Source organism: Lathyrus oleraceus, chromosome 1 (assembly GCF_024323335.1).
Source record: "Lathyrus oleraceus cultivar Zhongwan6 chromosome 1, CAAS_Psat_ZW6_1.0, whole genome shotgun sequence".
Taxonomy (NCBI): Eukaryota; Viridiplantae; Streptophyta; class Magnoliopsida; order Fabales; family Fabaceae; genus Lathyrus; species Lathyrus oleraceus.
In genome coordinates this window covers 58,123,544-58,146,889 of record NC_066579.1, presented here as the reverse complement: position 1 = coordinate 58,146,889, position 23,346 = coordinate 58,123,544, and the positions used below count along the sequence as shown (strand labels likewise).

At 33.5% G+C, this 23,346-nt stretch overlaps 1 protein-coding gene across 2 annotated transcripts; it reads right to left on the bottom strand.

Annotated features, from left to right (window-relative positions):
- Nucleotides 1–12,721: 12,721 nt before the first annotated feature.
- Nucleotides 12,722–17,880, bottom strand: LOC127111952 (2-oxoglutarate and iron-dependent oxygenase domain-containing protein CP2). 2 transcript variants are annotated; one of them, XM_051046209.1, is made up of 9 exons: nucleotides 17,412–17,880; nucleotides 16,049–16,096; nucleotides 14,898–15,074; nucleotides 14,616–14,766; nucleotides 14,339–14,425; nucleotides 13,868–13,992; nucleotides 13,313–13,431; nucleotides 13,093–13,204; nucleotides 12,722–12,997 (listed from the first exon to the last, which is right to left on the bottom strand). In XM_051046209.1, the coding sequence occupies exons 1-9, from the start codon at nucleotides 17,697–17,699 to the stop codon at nucleotides 12,962–12,964; spliced, it is 1,143 nt and encodes a 380-aa protein (XP_050902166.1). In that variant the 5' UTR covers nucleotides 17,700–17,880; the 3' UTR covers nucleotides 12,722–12,961. The 2 variants fall into 2 exon arrangements, with proteins under 2 accessions (XP_050902166.1, XP_050902209.1); XM_051046252.1 differs by lacking the exons at nucleotides 12,722–12,997; nucleotides 13,093–13,204 and having other exon boundaries at nucleotides 13,313–13,474.
- Nucleotides 17,881–23,346: the final 5,466 nt, after the last annotated feature.

The window sequence follows — 23,346 nt, the reverse complement described above, 5'->3', positions numbered from 1 at the left end:
CACTACGATTTCTATTTTCTTCCTTTTCATTATTGACGTGCTTTTTCCTTTTCTCAGAGATGATCATCTTCGCATCAAAACTTTGCTCCTTCTCAAATTACGCCCAATGAGTAAATCGCCAAGCAAGATGAAAAGGATTGAAAAACCACCAAGCAAGATGCAAAGACCATACCAAGACAAATTTCCTACAACTAAGACTCGCTAGACCAAGTCCATGGGAGCATTTTGCAAGCACATGTGAAAGAAGACTTCAATGCTAAGTTACTTCATGGTGAAGGAAGAGTATTCGCGCTAGTCGAAGATTAGCAATGCGCCTAGCGATCTAGGGCTAGTTGTAGGGTGAGTTGACATTGCTTAAAAGGGACTAAAGCATGCCCGATAGGAGAAGAAGGGCGATGCGCCTAGTGATCCTACCTTTCTTGAGCCTATAAATAGGATGGCCAGGTTCAATTCTAGGAGAGTTTTGGTGGATTCAAGGTAGTACATAAATGAAATATGTTCACCTTAGTCTCAACATGAGAATATATGGGGGAGATTAAAGTCAGAAACACTGCTCAAGAGATCGTTGCAGACGTTATTCCAAGTTCGCCTTCTCGGGATTACCTGTGCAACTACAAAGAGTGAGCATGACTAAAAATATCATTGTTGGGGATATATGTAGTCATTATATACCCATGTGTTAATTACGGTCATGGCGTCGTATGTAATTCTACTTAACCTTTAATATTGATGATTCTTCATTCTTAATTCTTGTTTTGGATTAGCTACCTAAAACATGTTTTCATGGTACGACTTGACATAAGAGAGGTGTTGGTCGTTACTAGATCCAAGTCTCCATCTATTGGATGATAATACTTAGAGATTGGGTTAGGTTTAATATTTACATGATACTGATAATTGATATCAATATCTTTCATTCTTTATTGGAACTTAATGTTGTTGTATTTAATAATGGTAGAGATTTGCTACTATGTAATACATCTGATCTCACATGGTTGAGTCATATATGAGATACGATGAGAGCAACATGTGAAAATATTGATAGTTAATTAGAAAAGTATACTAATCACCAATGGTTATTCATGAGAATAAACAATAATGAAATCTACCCTAGTAAGTTTTCTCACTATTATTAACACCAAAATCTCAATTCATTTTCTAACATTTAAATTTATGCAACCAAAAAACTAAACTTATGTTCTTCGCAGGACAAATGTTTGACACAATGTATGAGACAATATGTACAACGTCTTATACAAGATTAAAAAATTACAGGAATTAAATTATAAAGCAGTAAAGAACACACTGGATTATTAACCCAGTTCGATGCAATATCACCTGCGCTTGGGGGCATTCAACCCAAGAAAGGAAATCCATTCTCATTAGGCATGGCAACGGGGCGGGTCGGGGACGGTTTTTACCTCCCCCAAACTCAAACCCGAATCCCCAAACCATCCACGTTCCCCGCCCCAAACCCAAACGGGGATGGAGAATCAAAACCCAAACCCGTCCCAAACGGGTTCGGGTTGGGTTCGAGTATCCCCGCCCCGCCACCATTCATTTAGTGAAATCAATTTTTTTAATAGAAATATTTATTTTTATAAAATAAAATTATATTTCAAATAATAAAATAAAACATTCTAAAAAAATTCCATACATACAGTTCAAATACTTTAAATAATAAATTAAAATTAAAATATCAAAACATTGACCCTATATTTAATATTCTAAATTATCAAAAATAAATAATAATGTACATAATGAAATAAATGGGGCGGGTTCGGGGACGGGTTCGGGGTGGGTACTAGTGTCCCCATTACCCGACCCGTCCCTATATTTTAAAATCGGGGAAAACTCAAATCCAAACCCAAACCCAATCAAAGCGAGTTTTCTCCGTCAACTTCGGGGCAGGTTCGGGTTGGTACCCGCGGGTACGGGTTATGTTGCCATGCCTAATTCTCATTAGTAAAAGTATAAATAATCTTAGATGAAAAATCTTGTTCAATGCCTCTATTCCTAATATAACCCGTGAATTTCTATTCAGGACTCCCTATTGAACAACTCCACTCATGATAGTCATAAGGACAAATGGACTTACTTTAAACTCTCCATGTTCAAAGTCACTTTCCTAATACTACATGTCAAGATTCGTTCAGGCTTCCCCTGAATAAGAGACCCCTCTCACTTTCACTTCAAACACTCTCAAGGTGTTTTCAACAATTATAATGATTAGATGGATGGTATAATAACCTTCACAAGACAATACTATATTCAACTAACTTAGATTTGAAGCACATGAATAGAGTGTACAAAATACAAACAAAAACAAAGACTCGACTAAATCAAAATTCTCCTAATGAGTATATATTTTCTCTTGAGGTCTTAGTCTTCACAAAGGAGATGAACTCCTTATATAGCCACAAAATTTCAGCTCTAAAAGGCCATAAGGATTTAGGTCATTAATTTGGATGGACTTCTATAAAGCACATGAGATCAATCTTCAATAATGATGATTTCTAATCTTGATTGATCTCCTTGAATTTCTTGATAATTATTGATGTATTTGATTCATACCACATCTTCCAAAACCTCCCATAATCAATCAAATCATTATTAGGAAGATTGATATCCTTGATTAATATAAAGTAACAGTCTGAGACAGATGTCTGACATATCTGGAACATTTGGCCTGACATCTGTCAACGTAACTAAATTCCAAATCTTGAACAAATCAAATAAAATCTTTACTTGATATAAATCATAATTCTAACTTCTTAAGTATATGATTCAAAATAAATCTCTTGGAGAAAATAAATCACACTTTAAAACATCTTTAATATATTAAAGATTTTCTCATTTTAAGTACAAATTCTTGTAATTAAAACATATCTAATTAAATCACTTCAATGAACGAATCTTCAATCAATATCTTTGCATATCCAATTTCAGTACAATCTTGAATAAACTAAATCTCAAAACATATACTCCTTCCAGGCATATTCAAATAAATTAAACCAAAACCAAGTCTTTTAATTAAACAATATCCAATAAAATATTCTTCAAACTTTATGGATTATAATTTAATAAAACTTTTTTTCAAACTGATTTGGATGAACAAACTTCTTTCAGATGTAATCTTCTCATCGTACCAGAATTAATACAAGTTTTCTAACCAAAAGCTGAAGCAAAGATTTAGTGTAGTAAGAGCAGTCCACACGCCAAGATGTCAAATAACATATTTCAAACATTTTGCACAACAAGTTGCTTACAACCAAATCTGTATATCAAACAACTTTAGCAGAAACTTGGGCTGAACAAATCTTAAAACAAATCTAAAGTGCATGAGAATCCAATCAGTGTAGCACTCATGCCAAGATGTCACACAACATGTGCTGAATGTAGCACTCCAATTTTTCATTATTTTATTTTAATTGAGTTTTGAAGTGTTTTTTATTTATTTATTTATTTAATTAAATAAATGAGTCTGGGTAGAATTATTTAACTTAGTAGAAGTGAAGAATATTATGGTTTAGTATAAACTAGAATTAATTATATTGTAATGATTTAAATAATAGATAAATATGAGAAAATGAGTTTTGGCCAATAAAATAGTTTTTAATTAAAGTAGGGAGGTGGGTGGAATTAGTGAAACTTGAGGGGAGTTGTGGAATTAATTATAATGAAGGAAATTAGGTTTTACTTTAAATAAGAGAGAAAAGTTGGGAGAAGATTACAATTCATAGAATTTTGTGAAAATAAGGCTAAGGAGAGAAAAAAGACTTTTTTTAAAAATAACCAAGTTTTTCAAGTAAATTTTCAAAATAACCAATGTTTGAAAATATTTACCAAAATAAATACTTTTCTAAAAAAATGTAACAAATGCGCCAGGTGCATTAGCGCATCCAATGAAAATATTGTACATATGCGTCATTGGCGCTGGCGCATGCATGTGTATGCGCCATATGTAATGGCGCATGCATAGTCCAATCTGTGGAGGCGATAATGCATGTGACTACTGCTCATGCACTCCATCTATAAATACAACATCACCCTCCCATAATTTTCATACATCTTCTTACTATCTTCTTCCATTTTTCTTCATTCTCCTTCCATTTTTCTTTAAAATGTCTTCGTATTCATATATGTGTCCTTATATTCACAAGAGAAAATGTCAATTTAATTTTTCAACAGTGCAGCCTCTAATGAAGATCCGACTTTGCAATTTAGATACGTTCGAACATCTTAACAGGACCTTGAACCGTTGGTTAGATGGAGAAATTGCAGAGGGTGAAAAGATCAGAAGAATTCAATGGCTTGATACTACGTTCAACCAAAATGAAGAAGTTTGTTTCTAGGTGAATATTAAAACAGACAGAGACGTTCACATGATGATGTATATTTCTCACAAAATTGTTTTGATGGTTGTAATCGCATAATTATGTTGTTCATTTGTTGTATTTGTTTGTGGTGTTATTTTATTGTTGTAGTTGTTTATGTTGTTGTTAAATTATTGTTCAATTGTTGTTTAAATTATTGTTTGTCGTTTTCAAGTTATTATAACTGAATCTTATGATATTTATGAAATGAATGTTGTTTTAAATATAAAGCAAAATGGTTACAATTAAAATTATGTTGTTGTGCTTGGTCCAACATTGGGACAATTTGTACGATTGTGACCAGACTGACGACATGAACTACATAATCTAACCATTTTGTTCGCCGTATCCATTTTGTTTCGAATATGGGTGCTGTTTGGGCGGCCATTTTTCTTTCTTCGCGTTATTTCATTGTGCTAGAGTATGTCCCCTTTATATGCAGGCCAATAATCCTCTTTTACTACCACCGAAAAGCTAATTTTGTAAACATTGTATAGGTTTATGACTTTGTAAACGACGGATAGTAAGTCGGAAGGATCATGTTGAACCATTGAACATACCGCTATGACATGGGAGCAGGGCATATGAAAGGCTTGGAATTTTCTGCAGTCGCACTAACCTCTATCTAGTTCCACTCGATAGTGTCCCCTCGGCATGCCTTAATTATAATCTATTGACTTAACAACATTGTAACAACCTTTAGTATGGTCAAACATTGTAACCACATGCGTGTTAGCTTTGGCAGCTTCTTCTTTAATGAATTTCATTGAAGCATCACTGAACAACTGCCAGATTGTAACACTGAATCCCATTTTGAACGTCTGATGTCAAACAACGCTCCTAGCCTAAAATAGGTTGCTTGCAGTAAAGCGATTATTGGTAGGTTTCAGATGCCTTTGAAGACAGAGTTCATTGATTCCACAAGATTTATTGTCATATGGCCCCATTGTTGACCATTGTCGTATGCCCTACCGTTGGACCTTCCACCGGACCTTCACACCAGCCACCATTGAATCATGTCAGCACTCAAAGACCCCAAACACCTCGGAGAAATCGTGGGAGACCTCAAAGGCAGGCTAACGCACCGGGATGTGGAACAGGGGGGCGTTTCAATCGGGCGGGTAATTGATTTTCTTGTCAACTATTATGTATTTTTATTTACCTATTTATTTTATTTATTTCAATTTTATATAAGTATAACATATCAAATTTAAAATAATAATAATAATATTCAAAGTATGCGCCACATGCAATGACGTATGTTATTCATGTCATAAAGTATGCACCAATTGCATTGGCTTCATCTGCATGCATGCGCCATTTAAATTGGCGCCTTAGTTCAATGTCAACATACATGCACCAGTCCAACCGGCGCATGCTTTAGCGAGATGCATGAAAAGTGGTTATATTGGTAAATAACTTGAAATAGTGGTTATTTTGGAAATTTATTTGAAAAACTTGGTTATTTTAAAAAATCGAGAAAAAGACAAACCTAGCTTAGAAGGTGAAGTAGAGAAATTCCATTTTCAAAGCTACAAGCTTCTGCGAATTCGAGGTAGGGGACTACTCATGTTATGGGTGTTTAGGAATGAAGAGTATAGAGGATACCATACCATCTTTCCCTTTTTCTTTCCTTTTTCCTCCATTAATGAGGGTTTTGAACCTTGAGAATGTTTGTGCAAAACCTCTCTAAGATGTTGTGATATTATACAATTTTGTAATCTGTTGATTATTGATTTTTGTGTAAATTTGTATGCCAATTTATGAGTTTTGATGTTAATGAGTACAAATAATAAATTGATAAAATATGTTGATGATTCATGATACAATGATGATATAAAAGTTGAATTTGTGATGTTTAAGGTAATGAAATGATATATTATTCACAATATATGTTTTACTGTGCATTTTGGGGCTATTGGGACTCAATCAGTTGAGTTTTAGGATCTATTTCGATAGAGAGAGAAATTGAAAAAGTCAAAAAACTTAGGAAATCCCCAAAAAGGCGAAAAGTCGCAAAATTGAAATTGGAGTTGCGCTGGAAAGGCGGTGGCGGCAGAGTCTCGATGTGTAATGATGGAGATTGTTGGATTTTGGCAAGTGGTGATGCATGTAAGGAGGCGCACAGGAGAGCAACATGCGGCCTAGACGGGCGCGTGGTGCATGGTGGCGACTCAGACGGGGGGCGGGGGAGGGGGTGGCAGCACATGGAGATCCTGCGACAGTGGATTCGCGGTCCTGTTCGGAAAGTTTCGAGTCGTTTTCGATTCGTGTCCTATGTCTCGTTTTCCGTGTTTCTAGATTTATTTGATATGTTTAGAGTTGAGTTAGAATTAAATGAATTGAGTTTGAGTTATTAATATGTTTAGAGTTGAGTCAAAAATATTTAGACTCGAGGTTGATGAGAAAATGAGTTAAGTTAGAGTTGTTCTTGAGATCTTAAAGGATATGCATGTAACTCTTAACCTTGAATAGAATTTGTTAGAGTTAATTATGAGTTATGTTGATGTTATGAACATGCCTTATTGAATATTGATGGTTTTTTTATGCTGCTTTGATGTTGTTCGATGTTTAGGTTTGAAAGAAACCAAATTTGTAGGACTTCGGTCCAGTGTTGTAAGACTTCAGTCGAGTGTTGTAGGACTCTGGTCCAGTATTGATAATCACTCAGTAACACAACTCTAATATCCAGCATTGTAGGCCTTTGGTCCAGTGTTGAAGGACTTTGGTCCAGTGTTGTGATTGATAACTGATAATGGGAGTAGGAGGTTCAGATGGTGGTTGTTTGCATTTGTTGTAGCATCATACATCATGTATATTGGAGATTAGCTTAGGAATTCGGTCTAGTGTTGTATAACTTTGGTCAATTGTTGAGGATCCGTCAGTAACATAACTCTGATATCCAGTGTTGTAGGATTTTAATCCATGGTTGTAAGATTGTACCACATACATGAGAGTAGAGGATTTACGCATAGTATAATGATTTGTATGTTGTACATTGTACTAACTAATTATATCGATGTGAATTATATCCTTACTATTTTATTCATTGCTATCATATATGAATGTTTATCACCTCTTCTTGTGATATATTCTCTATTGTTGTTCTTGATACAGGATGAGGCCAAAATATATCTTGAACGGTTACTCCATCCTCGCATATTCGGTACCGAGATACATGATTATTATCATCCAAAAGTTTCAACAGTTGTTGCATTTTAGGTCTATCTCCCTTTAACATCTTGTTGTTAAGGACACAAGTATTGTATACTTGCTTGATATTTGAGATATTTCTAGGTCTTTTATGTTTCAAAGTCGCAAGTTTGTTTTTGAGATGCACCATATTCAATGTCATCTCTGAAACTATTTCCTTCTCTTCTGACATGAGGCGACATGCAATGGGATAGTCGATTAACTTGTCACACATGTCATGGTTATGTAAATAATAAATAAAATTAAATCTCCATTTGTTATTTGCTAAAAGATGACCATACAACTCAAAGGGACACTCAAATTTTTTTGAACCGGTGTCATCTCATTTGAACTTCTGGAGAGGAGTTTTGTATTTCTCACTTCTTTCGCATCTCATTGTCACGAATGCAAGTCTTCTATATGAAGCCATATCGAACCTTCTGATTATAACACTAAACCTCAACTTGGATGCCTTCGTGTGAATCCACTAGAGTATTTGATCACGAAACTCAAACTCTTGTCCATTTATAATTTGGTTGTCAACATCTACTTGACATAAACATACTTGGTATTCATAGACACAATAGGTTTGGGCAAAACATCATGGTGCGCCATATCTAAGGCAAACAATAACATAAAATATTCAAAAACATGATAAAATGAACACTGGACTATTCCGAAAATGCACTTCCGTATGAATTCACCTAGAATAAAGAAATGCATTTTCGAAAGCAACATAACTTTTTCAGCTCAAAAACCATATTAATGTGCCCAATGAGGAATGAAATAAATGATCTTTGCCTTAAATTATAGCTTATTTTGCTCTTTTTGGTGTGATAAAACACAAGAATGAAGTTTTAGAGTGCAAAACTTGAATGAGATGGAATAATTTTTTGCAAGGGTTTTGAGAGGAAATGGTGTTTGTTCATTAGGAAGAAGAGCGTGCAATGTTCTGTTTGATTAAAAATCTGGTTTGAAGAATCCAGAAAATCACTTTCGAAAATGTAGTTGACATGTTTTCAAATTTCCGTTTCACAAATTCAGAAATGCACTTCCGAATTTTCATTGAGTTGTTAAAATAGAAATACATTGATAGGGTGGGTCCAGAGATGCATCTCGAAACTAAAATTTGAAATAAAATAATATGAAATAAGACTCAGATAAAGCGTGTTTTAGTGAGACTCAAAGTGCGTCCGAAAATAGATTTTCGATATCAGATGAATATTTTTTATTTTCAATAGAGAATATTTCCCACCACTTAGAGTGAGACAAACAATTCCCAAATATTTTCACCAATAATATGTTTATGATATATGTGATCTCATATGGGCCTATATTCCTATGGCGCAAAAAGAATTGTGGTTTAAAATCTATATTAATTAAGGGAATCTCTTAATACACGTTCTATGTTACTTAGGCCCCACATAAAAATACTTAAATGCCCTTAAATTTCAGAGATGCATCTCTGGACGCACTCAATTCTGAGTTAATGTTAAAATATCTTGGAGATGCATCTTCATACTTATTTCGGAGATGCATATCTGAAATGTATTAGAGCTTAAATTACAACAAAACCCTTCTCATTCCTCATTTCTGAAAATACTCAAAAATCTCTTCAAACTCTCAAATTTTTTTCCATCACCAAGTCCAAAATCAAACAACCAAGCTCAAAGGATCTTCAATCAACATCAAAAACATCATCCAACACTGAAGCAAAGTAAACAATTGTAAGTTTTCGATATTTCGATAAGTTTTTTGAGTTTTTGGAGTTTTTGCGTAAATGAGTAGAAAATGATGATTTAGGTATCAAATGAGTACGAAATGCAAGGATGTTAATTTATACATGTTGTAAAACACGTTTGTAGGATAAAAATCACGATCAAACCATTTATTTTGAGATTCGTATTTCTGCATTGTCTCCGTTGATGAACGGAAGAGTTATAGAAAATTTCAGAGATGCATCTCCGGAAATTTTCAACGTTTGGTTTTATATTACCCGGAGATGCATCTCCATAAAATAACAACATGTTTTTTTTGCTTTGTTGTTTGTAGTGTTGTTTGTTTTCACTAATTGTCTGGTTTACTTTAACTTACAATCATTATGGCTGATAGACACGATAAGCTGGGGTGCGGGAGGATTGCACATCATGCATCAATGCAGAGGGAGAAGAGTCAGGTTTCGGAGGCTCTTGTTCACTTTGGTCATGCAGAGACATCTACTTATGGGGCTCATGATTCTCCTCATGCTTAACCATCTTCTTCTTCCCGTAGGAGACGGGTTTCACATGCTGACGCATCCCTCTCCCCATCCTCCCGCAGGCGCCAAGTTTCACCTATTCAAACGCCAGAGATACCTGAGTCACCGGTGGTACCAAAGTCACTTGTGCCACCTACGACGCATGATGCTTCTGAGCTAGTGCAACATCCTATTGTTGATGTTGTTGGCTGTTAAGAATGTTGAGCCAAATCCATTTGGAGGAGGCTCTATAGAGTTGTCACTACTTCCTCTGTACCCAGACCATACTGCCAGACATATAAGGGATGAAGAGGTATTATTAGTTGGATTAATTCTTTTTAATTTACGTTTATTTTAATTTACAAGTTTCTGACATTGATTTATTATTCTGTATGACCGTGATCCGATGAAGATTATTAACCACAGGCGGAAGATTACTAGTTTGCCTCAATCGAATGAGGAGTGGTTTCAGGCAGTTTTGTCCCTATTTGGGATGAACGACTTGTGCATGACCGATTATATTACGATCAACCACTAGATGCTTGATGCATTTGTGGAGAGATGGCACACCGAGACCTCGTCATTTAATCTCCCACTTGGTGAGATGTCTCTCACACTCGACGATGTGTCGTGTTTTCTACATCTTCCGATCATGTTGAAACTTATAAATCATGGGAGGATTAGCAAAGACGAGGCACTCGAGATGATGGTAGACTATTTGGGAGTTGACCCAACTGATGCGATGACGGAGATGGATAAAACCAAAGGTTTCATGCTAGGTTTGGATTCTTGAAAAAGATATATACATATGAGCTCCGGAGAGTTGATGAGGCTAGAGACGATGACGATCGGGTGGGGCTTCATAGAGCATATGTTATGAGAGCATACATGTTATATTTGGTTGGCATTGCGATTTTTATGGACAAGAATGTCACTTATATAGATGTCGTCTACCTACGATATTTCGAGGATTTCAAGCAGATCCATGAGTACAACTAGGGGGTCACGTGTTTGGTCTACTTGCACTCGAAGTTATCAGAGGGTTGTAGCTGGAAGACGAAGCAGGTCACCGACAACATCATACTACTAACGGTAATATTGATTGGTCTTTTAATGTTTCTGTGTAATTTTCTTTCCATCTTTGCAACACTATTATCGATGATTTGTATGTTCCAAAATTTTCAGGCTTGGATCCTCCAGCACTTTCCACGCATCTCCGACTGAGCGAGTGTACCGACTTACACTAAGGATATGTTGTGTGCTACTACATTTGCCCCACTCATAGGCAAACAGGAGACATAGTCATTCATAGTGTATCTTGACAACTTGGTTGCCGAGGACATGCACTTCAACGGTTATGTCGATCACCGTGAGACGCGTCCATTTGACGAGATTGCGTTATACTCGGGATGGTTGGCTTGTGAAACACCTCTCACTGCTTATCATCTTTCTGAGCGCGTCATGCGACAATTTGGCTACACTCAAACCATTCCTAGACACCCTGTTGTCTATGTTCCTCCTACTTTGACACATAGACAGATTAATGACATGTTTGATGATTATAAGTCATTTGATACCGGAGGAGACACAAAATACCATAGCTGAGAGCGACGGAGCTACATCAACGATACATCAGGTGGCTCTTCAAGGTGTCACATATGTATATGGTATAGGCTACTCTAGGAAATCCACCTAGACCAACTCATCAGAAGATACTAAAGGAGCAGACACAACTAGATCATGTTGATGATGTCTTGCCTAAATGTCGTCACATAATGGAGATTACGCATCTTTTCTGATGGATCTGATGTGAGGCAGGTCCTAGATGTCATCATGACAGAGGCACAGGGACATTAATGCACCAGAGACAGCGCCAGGAGGCATGGGGATTGATGGTCGAGGAACCAGAGGAGGCAGGGGAGATGTAGTCCGACATATACAATAGTATCGAGTAGTTGTACTTTGGATTCATTATTGATTGTATTTTATTTTTACCTTATGCTATTTTATCATTGTTTTTTACTTTGTTTATATATGACATTTTTGAACCATCTGAATTATATACGTCATTTTTTACATATCGATTGTAGAGTTTAAATCTTGTTACACATGATACGTAACGCTTATAAATCTTCTCTGAATAAATATAAACAAAACATCACATAATCTATTCTCTTTTGATAAATTACAAAAATATATCTCCATAATAAAATAAACAGAGATGCATATCCGATACAATAAACGTATAAAATAACTTCTAAAACATATAAAATAACTTCTAAATATGTGATTAATAATTTATATTTTAAATGAGAACATTCAAATATTTTAACATGGTGGCTAAGTAATATATAAGATAATATATAAGATGTATTTAAAGATCCCTTAATTAAAGGGAATTACTTCTTCTCCAACAATGGAAATCACATGAGAATCACACATATGTTAAAGGAAATCCGTAAATACAAATTCGAATACACCCTTTTAAATTAAAGGGATTTAAAAAGATGTTATAGTTTTAAAAGGCTCAGTCATTTGTTTTCCAAAATTTAAAATTTAAAACTTGTTTAATTCTTGAATAAATATATAAAATGTTGAACTTTTTTATTCTAAGACTAATGAACTGATACTTGTCGTGGAAGGCCGTTCCTAAAGAATCCACGTATCTGAAAAAAGTTATTTTAAATTAAAATCACTGAAAACTCATTCACAATCTCCTATATCACATAGTAAATTAAATAGTCTTATTCTAATTTCAATAGGAAAAAAATATGATTTGCCAATAAGGTGTGAACCCCATAATTTCTATTTTTTAACAAAATCTTAAACCCATAAATGGTAAATAATTACGCTTCTAAAAATAAAATAAAAACTAGATGTTGCAATATGCAATGAACATGAACCTGAGAAACATCAGTAGAAGTTAATTACAGCCTAAAGCTATATCACTAGTCATGTTATTGGGGTTTTATGTATCAAAAATCACAATCAGTATTCAGAGAAACCATTACAATTTTTTAGGAAATATCAAAGTTTATTTAAATATAACTAGCTCAACACAGCATATAGATTACATAAACCTGGATCAGGCATCATTAGTGACTTGACTAATGATTTCAGCTACAACATTTTACAACCATCCGCCGAGCATAACAAACTATGCGGCGGATTCACCTTCCCGTGTGATCAGTTCCTGTAACATCATAGAATCATATGATTATACTCAGAAAAACCTCTTCCGTCCATTTCAAAGAATGCAGTAAATAATGAAAACAAAACTCAATTTACCAATCTTGTAGCAGCACATGTGGAGTGCTGTCTTTCCTGTTTCATTCGATTGCATTCTCCGCACCAGCTGGAGAAATCTTTTTGATACAGTTTCATCTCTCTAAAGACAGAACTACAATTACATAATGCAAAATTTATCATTAACTTGCCAATGAAGGATTGATACAAGAACATTGGGCAAATTGAGGTAGCAATGAAGGTAACCAACAGATGAAATTACCTTCTGCACCACATCAGGAAGTTGATCCGATGGCCAGATGTTGTTGCTCTAGCACCATGACGATGTCGACCACGATGGAGCACAGCCCGTCCCGGGACATGATTATAATCAAAGACTTCCTGCTTTCAAATAATGGACTCCATAAATAAAGTGTACAACCACCTATGAGAAATAGCAAGAAGCAATGGTCCATAAATATTCTTACAATAGTAAATAGACAACACTATATAACTCCCCCGAACAGAACATGATTCCTGAATGATTAATTCCATCATGCGGATGTGTTTTTACTATCAAAACTAACATATGCAAGGTACAATGAAAAACAGATACGCAAATGCGGTCCTGCTTGTAAACACATCTCAGGAGCATTGTTTTATCATTACATGTTATAAGGGCCCTGATTGTTAATCATGCCAAGCACAAATACAGTTCCAAAAATTTTAATTAGACTACCTTTTTTATGTATATATTACTTTCTTTTAGGCCAAAAAATATATAGCTACGGTAGTTAATGGTGCCAAATTGTTCTGTTATCCCATCTCCATGACTTACATCTGGCTGACTTCCTGTATTTACATGTTTCTCACATCTTGAGCCTCGAAAAAACAACTCCCCTCCGGAAAATTCCTTACCCAAGCAAACATTCAAGGTTACTTCCGAGTCATCCACATGGAAACCTACAGATGAAAGACTTTAAATTGTAAGACATCATACATATTAACATCAGGAATGCAGGTGTATATTAACCAGTATATGAATCCAACATCATCAAAATATCGACCACTGATGATAAAATATCCATGGCCTCAATCCAAGCTTAGTTTGAGTTTGAAGCTTCAAAAGAATCAGTTTTTAAGTTGTTAAAATTCTTATTACCCAAAAAGCTGCATAGAAATAACAATGCAATGTTGTATAGTTCAAGTATTAAAAAAATTAGCCCTCTAGCCCTCTTCTGTACACGTCCAGTATAATGCAGATAGTATATGGGAATTGTCAGGAAAGCTCGTCAAGTAGAAATCTCACCTAAGTCAACATCTTTATCTTTACCATACTCTACAACAAATCCATGATGCGAATCCAGGGTTGATCCTCCAACTTCTGGAAAGAAGACTGAATAACAAACAATAATCAATAAACAGAACAAATCTTCAAAAAAAAGAAGAAAAAAAGCCACCTAAAGTCATTTTGATAGAATGAAATCAACAGAACAAATCTTCAAAAAGAAATAAAAGAGAAAAAAAACACTTAAAATCATTTTGCTAGAAGAATAAATATGATTGATCAGATCGCCACGAGTCACCTCTAGATAAAGGACGGACAAAATCATCCATAAGCTTGTCAAGCATCGGCTCAAGCCCAAAGTCATCAAGCACGGCACCAAATTTATTCATTCTATTGGGACGCATGATCCGGAAATTTGCTTCAGTCACCCATTTCTCAAAATTTTCAATCTAGATACACCAAAAGTAAGTTTAACATATACAAAAAATCAGTATGTATACAAGCATTCACTTGCAACTATGGATTCAAAAGATGAGATATTGCCTATACCACAGACAAGATAGTTAAAATGATAAAGTACCTCAGATAGCAACAACTCACAGAAGTCTGGCTGAAACATTTGAAATACAAGAATGTCTGGAGAGGGCTCAGATATTATGCTTCTAAAGCTTTGCTCTGTATTATCACTAATTGCTTTGAGAAATGTCGGCACAAAGAATATAATAGGATTCATAGTGTACAACTCGGGATGTAAAGGCTACAAAATCAGTAAGAAACTTGTAAGTCTTGGTAAAGACACCGCCACAAAGAACAGCAGCTTCACAAATGAAAAAAATAATTACTTTGGCACCAATTTGAATGTATCTCCAAAAGTAACAATCAACATATTTCTAGATATTCTTCAAACTGCAGGTTCCCAACTTTGTCTCAATGAAGGAGTGGTGAGTACACCAGGACTTTAAAGGAGGGGTCTACCCCGTGTAATTGTGACGAGAGTATTTATTAGAATGTTTTCTTGCAGATATTTTTCTGTTTTCCTTTTTTATAAAAGTCCTCTCCTTTGAAGAGAATGCATATTAACCGATGGCCAGATATACAGGGAAATAGAACTGTTAACATCATATTGTGGTTAGAGACATGATAGTTGGCGAAGGTTTATAGTTTAGTTGCAGGATTACGCATGATGCGCATTCAAGATTTGGCTGTATTAAATGCCAAAAAATTCAAGTAGGATTCATTATTAGGTTTCTATACCTTTTTATGTAAGAGTTTAATAATAATAATAATAATAATAATAATAATAATAATAATAATTAATAATAATAATAATAACAATAATTATTCTCTCTCTCATCCTCGCAAACATTTTATATCAGTTTCGACATTAATGTCAGGCTAATAGTACAATTTGCAGTCTTTACTCTTGAGCTTTAAACTACTGAATTAGCTTTAGCCCTCTGTACAGTCATCATACAACATTACTCGGCTTTCCTTTTGAATCGGTAAAAGTATTACCAGTTCCGTAAATGCCTCCTTGCTGTGTGACCTACTCATCTATATATGAATAACAAGCACTTTCTCACTCGTTAATATCATTTTCTCTGTTCAGATCTATATTCTTTTACAGCACTTAATGTTTTCTCCCAACATCTCTTTAACCTAGAGTTGTAATACAGGCAAACAGAAGCAGACGGAGTAAAAAAAATTGATATTTGGTTACTAGTTACATACCTGATAATACGATTTTATCTTCTGCCTGTATTCTTTATGCTTCTGAGTCTGCCAAATAGCATTGGAAACATCAATAAATTATAGTAAAATATTCAAAACAATAAAAGTGAGGTAATTATAATAATATCATTGATAATGATGATAGTAATGGACAATTCCTCAAAGGTACTTCAACCTCTGCCTAATCATATATAATTGGTATAAAAGGTTTATAAAGTCATCCAACCATATCTTATGGGGTACATAATTGTGGGGTTATTTTAGGAAGTGATATGAAAAAGTGGTATCAACAGTGAAATATAATTGGACAGCTACTATGTAAAATGTTTACATTGTATATATTAATTAAACTAACAAAGATAAACGAATAATTTTGAAGCACTGTCAATGTAAAACTTTTACAATGTCAGCCAATAATCATTAATCATCCTTTGTATGACAAAGTAGATAGGATTAAATGTCAAACTAATTTTAACGATCTAACAGTTATTGGTGAACAAAATGCACACCAACACCCAATAACATTTTCACCAAAACTCTGAAGCAACTAGTGGGATTGTTGGACATAATGCACATCAACACCCAATAACATTTTCCCTGTAACTTTGTGATGATACAAATGCGAGTGTTGAGTGAAATGCGCGTCAACACCCAATAACATTTTCACTGTAACTCTGCGAAGCAACAAATGTGACTGTTGAATGAAACACACGTCAACACACAATAACATTTTCACCCTAACTTTGCAAAGAAACTACTGCAAGTGTGAACGATAAGCACTTCAACACCTAATAATGCGAGTGTTTAACGAAACTCACGTCACATTTTACCCCGTAACTTTGAGAAGCAACAAATGTGGGTGTTGAACGAAACACTCATAAACACCCAATAACATTGTTGCCATAACTTTGCAAAGCAAAAAATGGGAATGTTGAACCACACAAAACCATACACAAGTCAAAACCGCAAATTACATAAAATCCAAACATGTGCTTAATCGATGTGGATTATTCTACCTGTACCTAGGTCAGATACACTATTATCCCTCCTCGACACAACACAAACAACAATTTTCATTCCATTCCACTCTTTTATCATCTTATACCACCCTCCCAAACTACATTAAAATCAAATCACTAACTCAACAACCTAAAAAGTTAACAACAATCTTCCACGTGTACAATAAAGAGATACAAGTTATCAAATTCATCCCCAAAATTAAACTTAAAAAAAAAAAAACTTTCAACTATTTATCTAATTAAATCGTTCAGCTTATTTATGTAATTAAAACAAAAGCACTTAAGATAAAGCACAAAACAAAAAAAAACTTAGGAAATAATGATTGTGAAAACTGAAAACATACTCTATTACGCTCTCCAGTGGGAAGATACTTAAGCAAAATCTCAGTCATGAACTTAGCCTTATCATCACGAGAAATAACGAGCATGTTCGGAGGAAGGTGTCTCTCTAACGAACTGAAAATCGAAGGACTGAAATCCAATTCCAGATCAGCGTAAGCTTCTGGCTTGTGCTCCTTGTTCGGATTCAACCTCAGTCTCTGCCTCGAATTCGCCAAAGTGGAAACTGTGCCGTTTCCGATTAGCTCACTTTTCGCCGCCGGCGCGTTGGAGTTGCCACCGCGGTGTGACATTTTCGGAATCACAGATTGGGAGAAGTGATTTAAGCTAATTTGATGAAATTGAGCATGAAATTGGGGGAAATTTAAAGAGAATTTAGGGTTTTTTTAGGTGAAAATGAAAATAGAGTGGAATAGAAAATGTTAGGGTTTTGTTTTACACGGAAAAAAAAATATTAACCTAAATCCTAATTTTATGTTGATAGTAATCCTAATTCTGTTTCTTTTTTATTTTATAAATTTTCATGCTTAAATATAATAAATATAATTTTGTAAAAAAAATTTCACTAACTTTCATTAAATTAATATATATATATATATATATATATATATATATATATATATATATATATATATATATATATATATATATATATATATATATATATATATATATCATACTAAAAATTCATTATATTATCATTTCGGTAATTAATTTTTTTATTAATAATAACATTAGAATAAATTTGTGTTGCATTATTGTTGCTTACTTGGAAATTCTGCGAAATGATAAATTCATGTACACAAGGAAATGTCTTTAATTCTAATATATGCATCAATAAAATCCCTATGTTTTTATTGATATAGTTTTTATTTATTTGTTATTTTATGGGTGTAATGTTTCAATTCCACATAGATGTAAGTATTGTAGAAGAAAGAAGTATAATAATTTCTCAAATTTTTGCGATATCATTATATGACTTTTTTCTTCTTCATCTTACAAATCACATTATATAAAGTGTATTGAAGAAACATGTATTATATTTGGACATAAGTTTTTATGTAAAGTATAATATTAATTAAGTTTAAATGTAATTTTAATCCTCTATTTTGTTTTATTTTTAATTTTTAATTTTTATATTTTAAAAATCATATTTTTGTCTCTTTTTTAAATTTAATTATAGATTTTAGTTTTCTAATCAATTTAAAAATATTTTTTTGATGATGTGGCAGATCCAAATTGTCCTATTTTATTTTCATGTCATGACACAATATTCCAACTAATAATATTAATTAATTAATGCCATCACACAATATTATAATTAATAATAATAATTTTTTTTAGAAATTAAAAAATTAAAATATTTAAAAATCAAATTTTTGGGTTTGACCTATGACCATTTTCTTTCTACAATAGTCCAATGTACAAGATGACATTATCTTATGTGTGGTTGAACTATATAAGCCTTCATGTTGCTTTTCTGGTAGACAATATGGAACTTTATTCCATTGTCAATCTCCATTCAATCACAACATCAAAAATTGGAATGGGTGTTGGCTCATCATGACTTATTCTACCTGTACCTATTTTTAATTCATGGAACATTAGAAAATAGATAAGGGGATCATCATCTCAAAGATATGGATGTGAACAATGAGTGAAATTTATGTGTTTGTGAGGGTAGCTCTCAACTATGAGAGTATAACTTCATAGTGAAGCAGTAAACACTCTTTTTTGCTTACATAAAATTCACGACGAAATAGACTGAAATAAGACATGTCTCTGTTAAGAGAAATATAATAATGAATAGTGTTAATGCCTCCCATGTTAGAGCAAAAAGGCGATAGAAAATATCACTGTCATGTTATGACACATATAGTAAAACCCACGTATGTAACACATATCTTTAAGGTATAATCAAGGTAGTAGTTGATTAAAAACAATTCACATCCACATCTTGTTGAGAAGGAGCCTTTATCCACATATCTTTGAGATGATGATCCCCTTATTTATTTCCTAATGTTCCATGAATTAAAACCAGGTACAGGTACCGGTAGAAGAAGCCACGTTCAGCTAACCAGTTCCAATTTCTAATGTTGTGATTGAGTGGTGATTTGCAATGGAATAAAGTCTCGCATTATTTAACTTAAAAGCAACATGAGTGTTTATATAGTTCAACCACACACAAGATAATACCATCTTGTGCATTGGACTATTGTAGAAATAAAATGGTCTTAGACCCAGCTCAAAAATTTAGTTTTAAAATATTTTAATTTTTGAATTAATTCAATTAATATTACTGATTGCAATATTGTGTCATGTCATTAATTAATTAATTAATATTACTAGTTGCAATGTCATGTTATTAATTAATATGACGTGGAAACAACATAAGACAACTTGGATCTGCCACTTCATTAGTACATGTGCCACATCATCAAAAACTATTTCCAAATTGATTAGGGGACTAAAATTCAAAGTAAAACTTGAAAAAGGGACCAAAAACGTGGTTTTTAAAATAGGGGGATCAAAACTAAAAAAAAAAAGACAAAATAGGGGGATCAAAGTAGGCATGGCAACATAACTCATACCCGCGGGTACCAACCCGAACCCGCCCCGAAGTTGACGGGGAAAACTCACTTTGACTGGGTTTGGGTTATCCCCGATTTTAAAATATGGGGATGGATCGGGTAATGGGGACATTAGTACCTGTCCTGAACCCGTCCCCGAACCCGCCCCGTTTATTTCATTATGTACATTATTATTTATTTTTGAATATTTAGAATATTAAATATGTGGTCAATGCTTTGATATTTTAATTTGAATTTATTATTTAAAATATTTGAAATGTATGTATGAAATTTTTTTAGATTGTTTTATTTTATTATTTGTAATGTAAATTTATTTTGGAAAAATAAATATTTCTATTTAAAAAATTGATTTCACTAAATGAATGGTGGCGGGGCGGGGATACCCGAACCCAACCCGAACCCGTTTGGGACGGGTTTGAGTTTTGATTCTCCATCCCCGTTTGGGTTTGGGGCGGGGAATGGGGATTGTTTGGGGGTTTGGGTTTGGGGGAGGTAAAAACCGTCCCCGACCTGCCCCGTTGTCATGCCTAGATCAAAGTTGCATTTAAACTTATTAACTAAAATTTCATAATTATCTATCACCTAACAAATTATGTTAAATATAAAAAATGTATCATTTATGTTAGATTTATCTGATATTTTATAGGCCGCAACCAATTGTTATTGTGGTTTGTGAAAACGAGTTAATCATGATTCTGATGGGGGTGCATAAGTAGGCTTCTTTATTGGTCAAGTGATTCTTTTAATTAAAGTCTGGGTATTTGAAACCTAATTAATGTGGGCAAAAGTGTGAGTCTTAACCCTTGACCCATAATGGGTAAGGACTAGGGTTATATATTATGTGGCTAAGTCCCCTCTAAATCACATAATCAGAAAAAGAACGGACGGTTCCACAACTTTTCTCATTGAGAGTTATAAACGAGAGTGTGAGATACAAAAGAAAATTAAGTAACTCATCCTTTCAGGATTCCGAATCAAGGTGACAAGAACGACAATCCTTATTCTCAAATCATATCTTCAACAAGTAAGTGTTTATGTTCTAATTTAATATAAAGTTGATCCGTGAATTTATCAACTTACATTTGGTATCAAAACTTATTTATATGAGTTAGGATTTAACTGTTTGTCGTTAATATGTGATTATGAATAAAGGGTTTGAATTATTTTCATCAAATCCTAAACAATTGTTGAAATCAATTTCAACCTGATGCTTAAAATGACTTTTACAAACCCATTAATTTTATTTATATGAAAAACTAAATTAACGTTACAAGTTGTGGTACTTTTGTTACGGTGTCGTAAATATTGGTTTGATTTGTGAAATCAATTGTTTGTAATGCGATATTATACATGTTTGTTTGTTTGATCTGTGAAATCAATTGTTTATAATGTGATATTGTAGATATTGATTTGTTAGATTTGTGAAATCAATTTTTTTATAATATACCGTTGTTGCGATAATGTACGTATTTGTTTATTAATTGTTATTAAACAAACCACCTAGCACTGAAGTGACTGCTATAAACCACCTAGCAATTAATTGTTATTATAAACCACCCAGAATTGCTAATTGCTATTAAATGTTAGATATACCTCTGTTCAAAATTGCTAACTGTTATATACTTTGTTTCTGTATAACGAAAAATCACTTTATCATTATCGCGCTGTAAAAAAATACTCGAGCGCATCGTACGCTCGAAATACAACAGAGTCTCCATCTAACTTTATTTATTCTAAAGGAAAGGGAAAATATCGATAAAACCTACAGAAAAAAGGGAAAATGTATGGTTTTCACAATCAATAATAGATTCGGGAGTCGGTTATGCAATAGAAAGATATTGGCACCCCTCACATCCGTTGTATTCAACGAGAACCATTTTGATCGTTTTGCGTATATGGGTGTTAACTAAAAGTTACTTGTGATTACTGATTTATCATCTAATTTTTATAAACGTGTTAATTAAGAGGAAAAATAAGTTTTTAATTAATATGATTGCCAAGATTTCGAAACATTGTGTCTATGTTCTCATGGTGCAATGAGAAAATCAGAGTTTTGTAGTTTGTGGTAGAAATTAAGTGTTTGTTGATTGATTTTATTGAACGGTGTTAATTTCGCGTTCTAGCAGTTAAACGTTTTTTGTTTGCTCGCGCATGAGAGGCTTAAACGTTTGTTTGTATTGCGATAGAACATATATAACATGTTCGTTTGTGAAAAGTTGTTTATTGCCGTTTGCCCTAAGGCAACAAAAAAAGTTTGATATGTTGGGATTGTTTTTAGTCTGAAGACGAGTATTCAGACAGGGAGATCTATAATAGTGTCCAAACGCTCGAATAAGGAGAAGGTGTACACCCAATCAATCTCTTTTCTTCTAAATTATTATGAAAAGTGTGTGGCGAATTAAGTCAAAGTTCACTAACAGAAGATGATTATTCGCACATGGAACTCTACATCAGAGCCTAAATAATTGGAGAAATATAAGGTCTAGACTTAATCAATCATTTTTCTTCTACTGGAGAACCAACTCAATTCAATTTATTATCGTGTTTTAATATGAAAGATGAGAGTTTGAACATGGAGCTCTATGGCAGTGTCCAACCACTCGGGGAGAGAGAAGGTCTACACCCACTCAATTCTTTTTTCATCCAAGTTTTTGTAAAAAGCTTTTGTTTTATTGCAAAAACAAAAGAAAGTAAACTTGCAATTTTATGGATGAATTATCAAGATAATCACAAGCTTTTCATACATAACACCAAAATGGTTTTTTATCTATTTATCCACGATTACATACTAAGTATATATCCATGGTTAATTCATAATGTCCTAGTATTTAATCAATTAATCAATCAAAAGAATTAATTAATTGACTAGATAAAAATGGGGGAATAATCCATATAGTGATTATTATTCATTTTGGTCACTCAAGAATTAAATCACAAATACTAACAAGCATAAAAAGTAGCAAATATATACAATAGGAAGATGAGAATAAAAGAGATAAAAAAAATGAAAAATAAAGAAAATAAATCAAATATCAAGATGGATGTGAGAAATTATAATGTGGTGTGATAGAAAAATTATTGCTTAGGCTAAATCAGCAAAAGCACATGGTGTGTATTTGATTGTGCATGAACATAGTAATGTTTATAAGGAGTATGCACATAATCATTTTCTTTCATTTAACTCAATAGTCAACCCGGTAATGACATATGGATAAGTGAAAAGAAAAAGAAGTAAATAAAAGAAAAAGAAAAAATAAATTTTAAAAAAGAAAATAGTAGAATATATATATATATATATATATATATATATATATATATATATATATATATATATATATATATATATATA

Bases quoted from the DNA above. Each gene is read 5' to 3' on its own strand.
- LOC127111952 (XM_051046209.1), bottom strand. From the start codon at position 17,699: ATGTCACACCGCGGTGGCAACTCCAACGCGCCGGCGGCGAAAAGTGAG. The intron at 14,767-14,897 runs GTACTTTATCAT...TGGTGTATCTAG, and splicing joins GTGAGTTGTTGCTATCTGAG to ATTGAAAATTTTGAGAAATG. The intron at 13,432-13,867 runs GTAAGTCATGGA...ATTTGAAAGCAG, and splicing joins ATACAGGAAGTCAGCCAGAT to GAAGTCTTTGATTATAATCA.